The 16,879-nt window shown below is 45.0% G+C and overlaps 1 protein-coding gene across 1 annotated transcript in view; it reads right to left on the bottom strand.

Annotated features, from left to right (window-relative positions):
• LOC120842869 (gonadotropin-releasing hormone receptor) overlaps positions 1-15,730 on the bottom strand; it is a 170,184-nt gene extending 154,454 nt beyond the window's left edge. Inside the window, exons 1-2 of the mRNA XM_042287809.1 lie at positions 15,246-15,730; positions 7,719-8,124 (exon numbers count right to left, since the gene is read on the bottom strand). Of these exons, the coding sequence (XP_042143743.1) occupies positions 7,719-8,124; positions 15,246-15,730 (891 nt within the window). The remainder of the gene's footprint in view (positions 1-7,718; positions 8,125-15,245) is intronic.
• Positions 15,731-16,879: the final 1,149 nt, after the last annotated feature.

Here is a 16,879-nt window from a genome sequence, read left to right as displayed (position 1 = left end):
TATTTTTATATTTTATCACTTCTGACTAGGAGCTCTGCAAAAAAAAGTATAGATATAAACCTTCTTGCGAAATTGCGTACACGCGCCCAATTTCAGGCATGTACGTTTGGAATTCGAATTTTGCGAGGCGTGCCAAATGTGTTGGTCCTTGCTGCCGCACCCTCTATAGACCGTTTTATCGTGGGTAGCGTCATTTCGAGAGCGAGAGAGAAAAGGGGAAAGGGCTACCGCGCCTTCCCCCTTTCTGGTTGTGTAGAAAGAGTGAAAGTCCCGGATAAGAGGCTTGGCTGTTGTTGGGTGTCTGCTGCTGTGTCCCAACTTCTTTCGCGCTTTCTTTTCTGTTTTAAACTCGCAAACTTAATTAGAGTAACGGGCTTCGATGGCAACAGTTCCCCGGTCATCGGGACACCATTGCTCGGTCATAGGGTGCACGAATAACGACAGAAAGCGTCGAATACTGCCCAAGGACCTCGTAGCTTGCATGGAATCCGGCAAGGCAAGAGTGGCTGCAATGTTTTTAAGCTCCACCGCTTTCCGCATGACTGGAAATGATGAACCATTCATAATTTTTTGCTTGCAATAGGTCCATTTCAACGTAGCCGGTTTTAGTAATGAACAAGCAATACACGAAACGGGAACCTCATTTAACTTTTGTAAACACCCGGAGATATAATACAGATCGTTTTGCTGCGATGCTTTTAACTTGCGTGTCCGTGTTCTTAAATTTCATTGTGGATGAACGACGAAGACGTTCTAGACTTGCTTATATCAAACAGTAGAACGCCTCAAAGCAGCCACGAATTATTTTACTATTTGATGCAATATTTTCAGTACTAACCTCCAATTTCTATCACTGACACGTTCGCTGCCGCTGTTTCCCCCGTTGCCGCATTGGCGGATGCCATGACTCGAACAAAGAAACGTGCACATTGGACTCGAAGACGGAGATCGCAACACACGAGACGTACCCTGCAGCGACTACCCAGCGCTTCAAAGCGCCCAATCAACGGAAACAACCCACCAGCGGCACTCCAAGAAGCGCTTTTGCCGATTCTTTGGTATCGCGCAGGAGATCGCGAGTCAGGAAAACCGATAGAACTACCTTTTCAACAATTTCTAGCCTCACCCGGCGGCGGAAATAAGCCTTCAACTAAGTGTTGTAAAGGATGAAATCGAGTCAGTCACCACTGCAAATAATCAATATTAAGATAAATTCAGTTCCAAAGTTTACAAGCTGAAACAGCAATTATCACGAGAAAACTGGCACGCACCTTGCGAGCGTACCCCATGTTCATCGGCGGTACAGCGTTCGGTGCGCGCTCCATTCACAAGATGTTCCGAGCACAGTCGAGAGAATGGTGCTGAGGAAATGTCTTTTCGGTTTATGGACGCAATCCACTGCCGCCAAGACCGGAGTCATGTGGAAAGCGATGGAGCTTAAAGACATTGCAGCCGCTCTCGCCTTGCCGGATTCATTGCAAGCTACATAGGTCCTCGGGGAGTATTCGACGCTTTCTGTCGTTATTCGTGCACCCTATGACCGAGCAATGGTGCCCCGATGACCGGGGGACTGTTGCCATCGAAGCCCGTTACTCTAATTAAGTTTGCGAGTTCAAAACAGAAAAGAAAGCGCGAACGAAGTTGGGGCACAGCAGACACCCAGCACCGGCCAAGCCACTCATCCCCCGGGACTTTCACTCTTTCTACACAACCAGAAAGGGGGAAAGCGCCGGTAGCCCTTTCCCCTTTTCTCTCTCGCCCTCTTTCAGTAAAACGGTCTATACAGATTTAGAGAGCTCGTCATCCAGGCAAAAAGTACCTAGTGGCTACTGCGCATGTTCAAAACGTGTTTACAGCTTAGTCGAGAAACGTGGCAACGTGCAGGAGACAATTATATGAATAGTCCGAAGGATAAGGGAGTAAAGTGGGGTACCGAAGCGGCACGCCAACGCGCGTCTCGCGCGAGATAAGAATCCTCCCGCGGCAAACATGTCAAAGCCACGCGTTCGGTCTTTCCACGTTCGGGACATCAAGCATATATACACCAAAAAAACTCGGGCTCGATGACAAAGTGCGTATCAAGCCCGGCTGACAGGACAGACTGATTACGGCTTGCCGAAAAGCGGCTGTATACTTCGTGTCACCCTACGCTGGACCGAAGTCCAAAGCTCTGGGTCGTCCGGCCCAATCAGGAGCCAGCCTTAGGAATCACGTGTTGCTTTGACACAGGAACTGACACGCACGTCGGAGCAACGTACCAAGCGGTTTCCTACTGGCTCCTAATTGAACCTGAGGGTTCGTGGCTTTGGCCTTTTAGTCCATCGCTAGGTGACACCGAGCATATTGCGGAATTAAGAGCTTGGTTTGCATGACGTGCGGTGTGTTGGGTACGTTGGATGCTGAACCCTTTCTGTGTTTCTACGAGGTAGGAAAACGCACAGGCGAGACCCCTGGGGCCGGCGTTAGGCTTGGGAAACCGCGCTGGTGGCGCCAGGCACCGCTAAAGCGATAGGACCGTGCCACTGCTGAGGGCTACCCGCGCTAACGCCTGATATTGCGTTTCGCTCGTTCGTCTTTTGTTTTCTCGTTATGATTCGGGTTCCGTGTTTTCCGGGGTTTATTTTTACGAAAATTTGGTGGTGTTTATTCGGGGTCTTTTATTTTCTTACACATTCGGTGTTCTTCGGTGTCAATTTTTGGTGCAGGACGAGAGATCGGTGTTTATCGGGTCCTACAGTGAAGACACAGTCACGGTGACGGTTTAGCTTTTCTTCACTTCAAGCATCCATTCAATCAGGACGCGACTTGATTTCATTTATCTTCCCACAGATAGTTAAAAGGCATATGCTACTCGGCACAGAAGTAGCCCTAATTGACTTTGAAGTCCATCGCCTCGTACATCACTCGGCTCTTATTCGAAACGGTGTTCATAACACGCAAACACAGCCTGCTTTGTTTCGCAGACAAAAAGAAAACTGCATAGCTTTGCGTTTTGGTTTACAAGATATTGAATGAAGATCAGGTTGTAATAAAATAAGGATGCCTTACGAGTTACGAACATGGGGCTGGGTTGGAGCTGTTGTCAGACAGAAATAAAGGAGAAAAAAAAGGTAAATGTACTGAACGCAAGACCGTTAACTTGGACATGCGATCGCCGCTAACTGTGTAGCGTGCTTATTTTTTCTAAAGGTTATCGTGAAAACTACTGGCGTGTTTGAAAGGGCTGATTTCGGGCAATAAGTCAAGCGGTAAAGTGTGGTGCCCACCAATACTATTTGGTGGTAAAAGGCAGAAAATAACCAATGTCGTGTTGGCACCAACCGCGTAGCGCATGCAGTCTACTACATGCATGCGCAAGGTTTACTTTAATTAATTTATTTATAATATAGTGTTCTTGGGGTGAACACGTCGCTGCATTTCAATTAAGAAGCTTCTGCTATTTTGTGACTATTGTTCACGCGCGTTGTCGAAGCGCTGTGACGCGTTCAGGCACTTCTTCCTAAACTCAGGCATGATATCCAAGGTTGCGTGTTTTTTCGTCTTTTTTTCTTCATTTTCCTCTTTGGAAACTTGGCCCCTTATCTTGTTTCCTTCTTTTATTGCTTGCGGGACCTTTCCAAGTATTCTGGGCACGAGCATGTTCTCTGGAGGATGGGGCAACTGCACACCGATGTTCTGTTTCATTAGCGAAGAGAAATTTAGCCAAAGCGATATTTAAATACTCATAGAGGTAGAGCTGCAGCTTTTATGAAAACACTCATATGGATTTAGCCAATGATGTTCGAGTCCACTGACGCACCTTCTTGCTCAACATCGAAGTAGGAAAGATTGTTTAACTTGTTTAACATTTTTATATTGGTAAAACGGCTGTAGGTGTATATTTTCGTCCTAGCGTACGCTGCAATTTAGTTTAATCAGACTAGTCTGCATCGAATGCACAAGGTGTCTCATGAACTCAGAATAATATTCGCTCAGACATAGCTCAATTCCCCTAAACGGGGTACGGGTAACAGGCTCCCAAATATATGTTAATTGTAAATAATTAGGGCTAGCCAATCGATCGATTAACCTTCCGATTAATCGATTAAGGCCTTAATCGCGATCAAATTTTTTAGCCGGTTAATCGGTTTTTTAATCGGTACTCAAAAACAAGTCAACTAGACGCACGCATGACTCTATCCTGGAAGACCTGCCGGAACTAGGGATGACTCATGACACCCCCCCCCCCCCCCCCCCCCCCCCTTAAGGGCAGCTCCGCCGTCAATTTGAGCGTTTTTATAAAAACATATTTTCGGAAAGGGTACTAAAAATTTAGCCTATAGCAGCGGTTAAATCATGAAAAAACTGTTTACATAATTTATAATCGTTAAAATACGCTGAAACCGATACCGAAACTAACTTGCCACTCGACTGGTCCGCCATTTTGACGTGACGTCACATATGGTATAAACACTCGCACGTGTGCAGTTTGAGCCTGGCCAGCCTGGCAGCAGGTCACTGTTTTGTGTTCGTGCCGCGGATAAAAATGGACTCACCAGGCTCGTCTTAATCGAGCAACGATGAGGATATGCTGCTAGATGTTGAGGACGATGACGATAACCCGTTCTCATACGATCCGCCGGCATCGCCTCCGAGAAAACCGCCAGCGGCGTCTGCATTCGTGATCCGCCGCCATGTGGACCCAGATGCCGTTTCCGAAGCGGAATGGTCAGGCAGCTTTTGTTGCTAGCACGCCAAGAAAAACTGATCGACGTTATGCCTTTTAATTGGAGGCACTTTTTGTTATATCTTGGAATCTGACAATAGACGGTTTTAGTAGACCGTGTTTTCAAGCGACGCTTCCACACACAACACCAATTTCCTCCAGTCGCCATTACGCTCTTACATAACTGTATAAACCGATAATATAAGCAAAAAGCAAACAGTGGCTAGCACCAACTAGCTACAAAGGAAGCACCCTGACCAACATGTGACGTCACGGCAACGTCAGCGCCATCATGGCAGCCTTCGTGTACCGCTCTTGCTCAGTGTTGCCAGTAGGACTGCAGCAAGTGATTTGGGTGTGTACATGTAAATTTCAAAATTCATTTTCTTCTAAAAAAATAATATTTTCCCGAGATATTTTGTACACATGCTCAGGAAGGGCATCCAAATACATGGTGACAATTTTATAAAAATCGGTGACCATCAAAATTTCGGTGGAGATGCCCTTTAAGGAAAACGCTGCGTGGCGGTCGTACTGTTCCGAGCGGTTTTCTGTTTTCAGGCAGGTGCTATGAGCAAGGTTCAATTGACCTTTTTCAGAGTTCGTTGAAGCGACCGTGGCGCACCCTCGTGGAGATAATTCAAAACGTTTGCGGGCTCAGTCCGTCCTCCCGTCACCCCGTTCGCTTCCTCGACACGATCGTTTTGGTGCGTTCGTTGTGGAAAGTTTTTCTCGCCGTTTTCCGGCTGTCGTTCTCTGCAAATGGCTGATGACGATCCTGGAGGATCGAGTAAAGCAACCGTCTTCGACACTTCGGACTTTATCCGTCTGTACGCTTTTCAAGACGGATGGAGTGCCGATGCGGCATCGGTACCGGTCGTCAACACAGCGTGCGTCGATCGGTACTTACTCCGGTAAGAATGGGCCTTCAAAGAAGCCTACGTGAAGAAGGTCACGGTGAACAACTTTGATCCCGACCACACCGTTCACCTTGTAAGGAGCACCTGTGCACCGTCTATGAAGCAGGGACATTACAGGCAACTGATATCGCTTTCCAAGAGCGCCGATATCGTTCAAGCGTCTTGCGACTGCGTTGCAGTGGGAGTTTATTTCTTCGGTAAAACCCGTGGCGATGTAATAATATGTGTCTTAAGGATTACAAGATGTGTCAATATTTGTAAGACGTGAGCCCCATAGTCGCTATCATTTCGGCAGATTTGTATCAAAATCTGTGTGTGCCAGTCTTTTGATCATACTTTATGCGTGACGCGATAAGCTATCTAAAAAAGAAAAAAAAAAGATTTGTCGCCTTCGTCTTTTTTTGTGGTACTTCAGCATGCAACTAAAAAGGGCCAAGCTATGTCATAGATCTACTTATCGAACTAGGTGACGTGTTGATATAAAATTCTGTAGTAGGACATTTTTTTATTCAATATTTTAATGAGTTTCAAGCTTAAATATAAACTTTGCAGGTTGAGCGGAACATGCCAGCACATAGCTGGCCTGCTCTTTACACTATGCGACAGTGTAAAGATCTGTTTTCCGTGACAACGGCTTGGCGTCCCGCCTCTTCGCTGCCCTGCTGTACCGTGCAAGCAAACTCGGTGCGGAGGCAGGTGTCGGCTTCTATGTAAACAAGGAGGGAGCGAAGTCCGGGTGATTCTCGCCTCGTGAAGATACCCCTGCGTCGTAAAAATCAGGAACAAAACCTTGCTATGAATGACTAGCCTGCACAAAGTATGACGGGTATCTCCTGAGTTCAAACAAATATGAATGAACTAACCTCCAAGGAAGTGGACGCTGCAAACACGCGAGTTCGCAGATGGCTGCCAAGGCCTCCCGTCGGAGTTCTGGCGTCGCAGCGCTTCAATCCATTTTTCTCTCTTCTTGAGGTGCGCGGTAGCTTTCGGGAATCTAAAGAAGCTCACGTTCGGCGTGTTTTTCTTACTGTTTGTACGTTCAACAGCCGAGCAGCGGTGAGGCATCGCGACAGTGCCGGACAGACGCGCCTAGCAATGCGAGCGAAGCCAGGCGTACGACGAGAGCCCGCAAAGATGGCGCCTTTCCCTTTCCTACTCTCTCCTCAAGTTCGAGCATGCGCACAAAATTCTCTGAAAAAGGTCAATTCTCGCGCTCGCGAAGCGTCACGTGTTCGCGGATATACATTACAGTTCTGCCGAGGCCTAACAAACAAATCGGGCCCGCAAGTGATCCCTGCGCGACCGCAAAACTTCACGTGTTGAGGATCTATTACACATCCTGCCCAGGCAAGACAAACAAGCAGAAAAACAAGCTGGGTAGCTAACAACGCCATGGTTACTTGTTCCAGTATTTGGCCCGTTCACGAGTATGAAAGGCAATCTCGCTTGGAAAGTTTGGGTTTAAAGTAAACTCCAGCGGTGAAGTTTTTAAGTTGAGGGAAGTCCACTGCATCATCTGCAAAAAGGCGTTTTCGTACACTGGAAGCGTAAGTTCGCTTCAGTATCGCCTACGAGCGAAGCACCCATGTAGCTGCAGCAAGGACCATCCGCCAAAACGCAGACAAGAATCAGCGCCTTTTCATCGAGGCCCCTTTCTCTGAAAAATGAGGAAAGCATCGCCCAAGCCCCGACTTCTTATCTTCCTTTCGGAGAATGTAGACAAACTTCTTTGTTTTCGGAGCTGGGGCAACAATATGTGAGTCTTTTCCGCCATGTAACAGAAAGCAAAATAAGTCTTTAAAGGCAAGACGAGTTGTTCCTTTTTTTAAAATATATTATTTATAAAAATCAACGCAACCGATTAATCGATTAATTAATCGATTAAAGGGTGGCGATTAATCGGGTTAAAATTTTTAGTCGACGCCCAGCCCTACATTAAAATAATAGTAGCGTCATCGGTAAAATACCGCTGCGAAAAAGTTCCTCCCTCTTGAAGTGCATTCACGGTTCGATTTGTAGGTGCCACAAACCCTTTCTGGGCCGCTTTCTAGAGTGTGCAAAGCGAACCAGCGGCGGAGCCACTATGCCCTTACCTCGAACAGCACTTCGGATGACTGCGTGAAGAGGCAGACGGCGAGGTCCCCCAGCGCCAGGTTGAAGATGAAGAGGTTCACCCGGGAGGCCCTCTTGGCGATGCGCGGCCTGGACAGGACCACCAGGATGGCCAAGTTGCCGGTCAGCGTGAAGAGCATGATGATAGACAGTGTGGCCACACGCTGGATCAGCGGCCCGTCCCACACCACGCCGTCCGGGTAGACACGAGTGCCGTTCCAAGAAGAGGGGCCCGAGAAGGGGACGCCCGCCGGCACGCCTCCAACGCCCCGCTCGGCGCAGTCGGCCATTGAGACCTTAGCCGAGCCCTGAGGAATCCGGAGTAGACGCAGGGTGGACGGTCGCCTTCCTGGCGAGACGGTGGAGTCTGCCGACGCGGCAGTGCATCTGTGAGAAAGTGGGGGCGTGACATTACAGTAGTTCTTAACATGGAGGCTGATATAAACAACAACAACACCAAAACCAACAGCAACAACACTAACACCATCACGAACAACAGCACGACCACCAACAACAACAATACACCCTGCAACAACAACAACAGCAACAACAACAAGAACAGCAACAACAACAACATCAACAACCACCACAACAATAAAACAGCATCAGCAACAACAGCATCAGCAGCAACAAAACAACTTCATCAACAACAACAATAACAACAATAGCAACAGCAAGAGCAGCAACAACAACAACAACAACAACAAAATTATGTCTGTGTTTTTGTACTGCAAGTGTTCTAAGATTGCTTTTTCAGTAACGACACTTGAGCAGACATGCAATAGCTTCATAATTTGACGTGTCTGTTGTGCTTGCTCAACTGAAAGTGAATGCCTCTTTCTTATGGGGATTTCAAATGCACCACATTTATAGGGCCAGCTCTTAGCACTTTCGCGCCCAGGGGATGTAGCCCCTTTGTCAGGTGCTTCTATGCGTCCTTTGTCTCTTCTCGTCCTCCACACCCCCGCTCCCCGATGTCCAAATGGCTAATGAATACAAATACAACTGGTGACGTCACGTTGATGACGTGACGGTGTCCATGTGACGCCATCAGCACTTGAAAAAGGTTCACCGCGACGTAATCATGTGAAGACCCTGACGAAGTCGCGGTGCTCGAGTGAAGTGATGAAGTGATGATTCTTCTATTTCTAGTGGAAGGATGAATCTGTTGGTACGTTGCACCAAACTTTTCTCGCCACCACGCTCGATTGTTTAGTATTGAAGAAAGAATTAACATTTCTTATTCATATTATTATTAAACGCTCATCGGGCGCAGAAAGATGGTGTTAACCTTTTGCACACGTTGCAAATGCCGAAGACGTGAAATAGCAATAATAAAAAAAGTAACAGAAAGCATCCACATAAATACATAGTGCCTGTCAAAACTAGGAATCTACAGCATTTTCACGTGAATCGTAGCAAAAGAAAATAAAAAAAAAAGCCTCACGCATCAAGTTTTTGTCGCCCGTGATCCTTGGCCACTTTGTGCCGATAATTGAAGGACAACAACAACCGTTATGATATGTCGCCCCTACACAGGCGACAGACATGTAGGGTTCGTTCCGCAAGATGTAGAGCCTACATCTTGACGGAACCAACGGGGGCGGTAAACTGTGATGTTCAATTGCAACCTGTTCAAAGAAATTATGCCAATGTGCCAATATTGTATTTATATGAACCATATAAAAGAGTGTGCGGAAAACGTTTTTTTTATGTACATTACTGGCGAGCGTTCACATTCAAACACTAGGGCCGTTTACGAAACCGTTACCGTTGGGTACGCGGAGAACGGCCACGGTTAGCTAAAAGTTCCTCTTATGTTGCGGGCATAATTTAAGGATATATGAAAAAAGAAACAAATTATCACCGTTTATATTACTTGATCCTTTTTTTATAAATCTGGTGTTCGTTGCGATATAGCTTTTTTATGTCCTAGATGTACTGGACAGGTAAAAGTATGTTTTTGCGCACGCGTGGAGCATGACAAGCACATACAAAAGAGCTTAGTAACAGAGGTTAATACGCAAATTCAAAACATGCGAAAAAAAAATGTGTGCGACAACGTTTTGCATTTCTTTCAAAGTCTCAAAAGCTCAATTTTTAAAGGTCCATTACAATGTTTCTTAAGTTTTCATGGTTATAAAAAGAAGAAATGTAAATTTTATAAACCCTATAATAGTTACGCTCTAGATATTCTAAAGCATAGGCATTCCAAAGTTAGTTCTGTTAGAGCAATGTTAAAATAACAATTTATATGCGCAAACTGTGAAGATACCTTAAATTTAGAATAAGAAAAATACACGGTCGAATATTACCAAAGATAGGCAGCCATACCTTTCGCGGCGTAAAGAAATATATATATATATATATTGTTTTTAGGAATCAAAGCTAACAACGATTGCGACGGAGAGAAGAATTCTGGGCCTACTTCTCAATACAAATAGGATGGCAAGAAACATCACAATTTGAAGAACCACGCAAACGCAAATGGCTGAAATTTGTGCTTTTCGGGGTCGCCGAGATTTTTTCAAATGCGTACTTGACTGGTTTCTCAATCATAATCTGTCCTTCGTTATTTATACATAAAATTCAAAGACAATAATACGCATAAAACACAAAAGCCCTTTTTTTTTGGTGCAAGACATTGTAAGTTTTTGACCCAGACGTCTCCTTAAATTAGACTTCATTTTGTCGGTGTCAGTAGACTATTATTAATACAGGGCGCTGAAGCTAAAAATGTTGAAGTTGAGGCGGAGAGTTTTTTTTTGTTTATTGGAACTTTTGACAATACATGGTACTGAGGCAAAAGGTGACAGTAAGTCACCTGACCAGGCCCCTAGCACCAGACTACACTTGATGCAGCAGATGCAGCAGGCAGACTAGTGGTACAGTGTAACAGTTAACCATAAACAAAAAAATACACAGATAGTAACCTGATCACTACACTACATATCCTGTTGCAATGAAAAATAAACAAGCAACAATATGCAGCGAAAATATATGACCTAGTTTACTACGATTACATCTGTACACTTAATCTAGAAGACAACAATGTCATGCGGAAAGTAGAAAATATGTTTTAGATTGTTTTCTGAACGTCGAGAGGTTTAAATTATGATCGATTATATCGATCAAAACAGGATGGAGGTTGAGAAGATTAGGAATCTGTCAAGAAAGTAATTGCGTGCCGTAATTTGTTCTAGGTCTGATTTTTATAAAGTTTACATTTCTAAAATTGTAGTGTGCATCAGTATTCGTATGTGTAGAAAGGAATCATTCGAGCGAACTATCAGCTGACGCATAACCTTTCATCTTAACAACTCTTCCAAAGTTTACCGGAACATTGCGTTCATTACGCTGAAAGAAATCACAAAACACTGAGGCCCTCCGCAGTCTGTGCGGTAGAAGATAACGCACGTCTCGCTTTACTAATTCGGCGGAAGAAGTTGATACCAGAATTTAACCGTCCATCAGAGTCGAGGCAAGTGAGCGAAGAATTCACTCTTTTAACCGGCGTTTCGCAGAGCGCACCATTTGCAGGCTAAATCGATGAACGATGGGCCCGAAGACGAGGTAGAAAACTATAAAAAGACAAGGAATCTGAATGAAACGACGCACAGGCTCATTTCCGGAGAGGAGAGCTCTTACACGTTCGGTGAAGCGTGTTGCAACGTATGACTATCGGCAAAGTCGTTTCGTGGTCTTGAGAAACTATCCGACTACGCAAGTGCACGCAAGAAACGTAAAAGAAAAACGCTTCTGTGACAGGGACAGAGCCAGAAATACGCGAATGGTTAGGAGCTTTGACTAAAGGATAAATCCGGATTAGACTAATAGGCAACGACTACCTCTACCTCGTTTCCCTTAGGGAGCCTTCATGTGCGCTTTGCTAGGGTGATGCCACCCTTTGTAATACCACTCGCCGACAACCCAGCAGCCATTTTGTTCCTCGGCGATAATCCGTGGGCTTATAACCCTTCCGGAAACAAGCACCTTATTTCAGAAGTTCGGAGCAGCGTTGTGGAACCCACGAAGGGAGGATTAGCATTTTCCCCCTCGGATGGGATTACCGATGGACACAAAGGCCACTTTCCGGCGCACGGGGAAACAATGAGAGGAACAAAATGGCGGTGGAAGAGGGTGTGGGGAAGGGAAACAGGCAGTTGGCATCACTCTATGCGAAGCGCACATGAAGGCACTCTAGTTTCCCTCTCTTTGAACGTATCGCAGATTAAGCCAGAACATCAAAACACGACTGATAGCCCCGTAGAACTAGAAGTGGATTACGCCGGAGTATCGCAACACCACTACCAGAACCCCCCCCCCCCCCCCCCCCCCCCCCCCCCATATTTACGACTGAATCCAGATTAAGCCGGACCATGTCGACACGACTGAAGGTTTCTTACGAGAACACGGAAAAACTCGTTCGGTTGTTTCACGTAAGCCAGCCGTTTCGCGATGGCCTGCCGAGCTGTACGTTTAGTATTAACGTGACTATCCGTCGCACTTTAGAATTAGTCGTGACGAGTCATTCCGTCGTAATTTGATATTCCGTTATGTTACTCACTTAGGCGTGATGCGATCATCCGGCGTATTACTCGCTTTGTCGTGACGCGATTTTCCGTCGTAGACTACTTCGCCTATGAAACCGCTCACTTAGCTGAAATTTGCATAGCTTCAAAAGGGAAAGCGTTTATCATGTTGTGTATGTATACTTTAAAGTTAGTACGCAGTTTTTTCCGAGCAGACAAATTTAAGTACCTGGAGTTTGCTTTCCTTCGGCACTGCAGTGGGATAGATCGATCCGTGGGGTTTACTGTCGGCAGGACTGGAAGTGTTTGGGGTTTTTCCACGCATGTTTTAGTTTGATAAATAGCGTGGCTAGCTTTCTGGAAAATTGCTTAAAAAAATAAAAAAATCAAGGAAATATCAAAATTCTAATGATTTCCATTCTATGCTAGGCACGTAATGACAGTCCTCGGGAACATTGCGAGCTTTTGTCAAGAAAAGCAAAAGGATAATTTTGTGAACCTGGCCCGTAGGATTTATTGCTAAGAAATTTGTAGAGCCGTGGAATAAAAACTATATGTGTCCAAAAGTTTAATTCCTGCGCACTGATATTTTATGACACCCATCCCAGATATACCCGGGGATAACTGCGATATTTATTATTTCTTAGTTAATTTTTTCAAATTAGTGCATGCACCGGGGCTTTGATGTCCAAGAAAGTTGGGGATGCTTGCTTTGTTTTTACAGACCAATAAAATATCTTTATCTAAAAGGGAAAACTACAAAGACAAAACAACAACTTGAGCTTTAGTAAACATGATTATTCTTAACGTGTGATGTCTGTAAAACCAAAATAAATAACTGAAATGGTTAAATCAACTCGGGACGAGTCTAAAATAATGTGTTCAGTGGTTATTACATTAAGATGTATGTATTAAGAGATCAACATTTCTGTTACCTTCATCTCATTTCTCATCTCGCCAAAAAGCCACACGAGAAAGGCGAAACACATGTATTTTAAAGACGCTTTCTTAAAATCTTATTTGTCTTTTAATTTCCATGCCTTTTAATTGTTCTGTTTTATAGATTATATTTCCATCTACTCTTTCAACTTTGCTCTGCGGGTCGAGTACCGGAGAAAATAAATCATAATATAAAATAAAAGGATAATTTCTACGAGAAATTGCACGAAAGGGGCTAAACAAAGATCGCTACAGAAACGTAAAAAAGAAAAGAATTCTGCGAATCACTGAACTTCTTTTAGGCATGCCATTAAGACGCCCGCAGCCATTTCTTAGACGCGAAGCTGCTGCAGATATTATCCCCCCCCCCCCCCCCCCCCCCTGCCGCGCCCCGCGGTCCTAGAACAAAGCTCTGCCGAAATAACCCCTGTTTGCTTAATTACGGTCTTCCGTAAAGCGGTCTGTAGAGATCATTGTTATCGTTTCAGATTGCCATTGAAACACCGAAAATTCATTTGAGCACCATCGCATAAATTGGGCAAACTTTTTGTAGAATACCTAATTTGTAAACGACGAGACGTCGCTAATCAGGTAGCCCTGAAACAGGGGAAACGAGGTGTAGACGATCCCCATTTAAAAAAGGAAGACCCCTGTCGCGCCTCTGGCGACGAGTTGAGAACCTAGAACAGTAAGGAAAATGAAATATATCGCGTGGCCGTTTCGGATGATGACAGGCAACAGCTTTGTGCCGTGTCGTCAGGAAGCTGCTGCCAGAGCTGTGCGTTTTGTTTTCGTGCAGTATCGATTTAGGGGTTTTCAACAATTCCCAGAAAGCTTCGAAGTAAAACCGAATCTTTGGACTTACTAATTAAAGCTTAAATTTATAGAAAAGTAATTCATACGCGAAATATACAGGTAGTTATTAGCTCCCCTAAATTGACCCTCCGAAAAAAAAAGCAAGGCGATACCAACCTTTTCTTTTTGCCTTTGTGCAATGCGCACTTTTCGCAGGAATGACTTGGCTAGAATTTCTTAAAATACCCTGTATAATGTCCGCTAACTGCGCTCACTTTTTAGGGGTGGCATTCAAAATGCCGATAATCAAAATGCCGAATTATCGGAATGCCGAAATTTAAAACACCGAAAAATCAAAAAGCCGAAAATACAGAAAGTCGAAAATTCCAAAAGCTTAAAAGTCAAAACATTGAAACATCAAAATGCCGGCATCACCTAGTTATAGTGGAAGATAAAGTTTCTTGGCAAGATAAAATTTCTTGGCAATCTGATCAAAGTTAGGGGAGAGGTTTCGCCTGCCGATGTGCACGCGCTTTCGCCCTCTTTTCTAATAGCCATGAAAGGTTGTTCAATGGGATGGCGGGAATACCGGTGGACTTCGTATGATCACGGTGGTGCTACCTCCGCCAACACGGCGGCGTGATTTCCCGAGCAGGTAGTTGCCCTCCCACCATCACAGCAGGTCGCAGGCTTTTTGCAGGAAGAGTGGTTGCAAGGACGCATAGGCATCTCGTCCTTCTTCGGTGGGCAAGAACGAAAGGGCTGCGAGCTGCCTCACCTTGATGGCGAAGCCACCTGCATAATGTTTGTAGAGTACTGCCAGTCCTAGGTACTGCACTCTCCTCCATACTTATTGGCACAAGTGGAACAGACAACCGTGCATTAGAGCCGTGCACATGCGACGACGGGAGCAACGGCCAAATAGCATTGATTGCTGCCAGTCCGAAGTCTGTACTCTCCGTTTTTGGATTTAGTGCCAGTCCGATATCTGCGGCGAAGTTCAGCGCTTCTTCGAAGAGCGCCTCGTGCGCCATCTGGGTTCGTCGAGTCATTAGCAAGTAAACAAAAGGGAACACATGGTTATGAAGATAAGCGTGAATTGTGTGTAAGTGTTAGAACAGCGGAACACAATCTTAAATGTTCCGTCTATGAGCCACATCGGAGCGTCGTTCAATTTCCTCAAGCTTTCGTCCGTGAAAAAATTTAGGGGTCGAGCTCCATCTGGCGCTGGTGGAGTCGCACCGCAGAACTTCCCGGCCATCTAAAGTTGTCCTGAACTCGCCCTCGATGATGAGCTCCTGCACGGCAGACGGCTCGTGTGAGCAGCCCGCTTTCCCCTTCCTTCTCACAATCTGGCGCAAGGCTTCATTGCGTGGAGGGTACTGCCTTGACGACGCTGCCACATCTACCATGACCTGCTGCACGATCTTCACGGGTGCCTCATCCGAGGCCGCCACCAGAGCTTTGATCCGTTCTTGAGTCCTAAGAACTGTAACTTTGCAGGTATCCGGAGCATGGCTTGCGTGGGTCCCTGTCTTCGAGATGATCTTGTGAGTACCTTCTATAGGAAGTTTGGTGATCATTCTAGCGTTGCATTCGCCTCGCTTCTCGTACTTCCAATGGTGCCTAGAAACTACTTTCTTGTCAAGCACGTAAACATAACCGTCTTTGCAGCTAAGGTTTGCTCTTTCCTTCTGGGAGCACACCACAACCACGTCTTTGTCCATTTCCCTCCGAATCAATGAAATTATTACTGCCGCACATTGCTGCTGCTCTCGTACTCTGAACACTGGGCAACGCTGTTTTTTTCTGCTAACCAATAAGAGCTGTCCTGTCCGACTGATATGCTTAGCTTTAAGACCGATAGAAAAATACGAAATTTTACATCAGTTTAATGTATTGACACAGGTACCTTTGCAGAACGAGTTATACAGGCTCGTGTCACTGAAAAGTGATCTGGCGGAAAACGAACAAGTGGTAGTCACAAAGCGCGTCATTTCTTTTTCACGAGGTTTTCAGCGTTATGTCTTTTCGGCATTTTGATTATTAGGCATTTAATTTTTTGGCTATTTCTTTTTTCGCCATTTCAATTTTTCAGCATTTCAAATTTCGGCGTACTTGCGTTCGGCCTTTTCATAATTTGGCCTCTTGATTTTTGGCGTTTTGATAGGGACCCATTTTTTAGACGACCACAGCGGGCGCCTCTTACTGACTGTGCTAGGAGCGTATAACTCTTTGGATTAATAGCGTTTTACGACATCCACAGTTTAATAAAACGAGTAACTTAGGCCGGTGAGTCGAGCAGAATTCCACGATATCAGGGTTCTGACCGAGATTGCATCGCCTAGTGTACGTAGCCGACGACGTTTTAGTCAATCTTCGTAACATCTGGCAAAGTTCATCTTTCATTAATATGTAGCGACCGTGAAACGGATGCTGTCCAAAATGCGCCATAATTTGTCAACACACAGGTACTTCAAAGCGTAAGTAATGAATTTAACTTTTTATGAATTCGGCAGTTCTGAAAAATAAAAACGGTAAAGAAAGATACAACTAAGTTAATATACTGCTTTGAAGGTATTCGACGTTTGTTTCTAGGCTTGTTTTTTCCTTTTATAATATTGCATTTCGACCTTAGCTGTGTTGCGTCTGTATAGTGCTCTGCCGAAATGTTGTCTTCTTTATTTAAATGGAAACTATATAACTTTCTGCGCTAGCCTATTCATGGTCATAACTCAATCTGTAGGCTCAAAACATCATGAAAAACAAAGATTACAATCATGCTTGGCCGATTTATTCATAACAACTGATATCAGTGAGTGAGTGAAAAAAACCAAAAAAACACGATCATTCAGCCATAAGATTATGGCGAGCGA

Source organism: Ixodes scapularis, unplaced genomic scaffold, assembly GCF_016920785.2.
Source record: "Ixodes scapularis isolate PalLabHiFi unplaced genomic scaffold, ASM1692078v2 ptg000378l_1__unscaffolded, whole genome shotgun sequence".
Taxonomy (NCBI): Eukaryota; Metazoa; Arthropoda; class Arachnida; order Ixodida; family Ixodidae; genus Ixodes; species Ixodes scapularis.
Note: the sequence above shows the minus strand (reverse complement) of the source record. Positions and strands in the feature narration are given on the sequence as shown.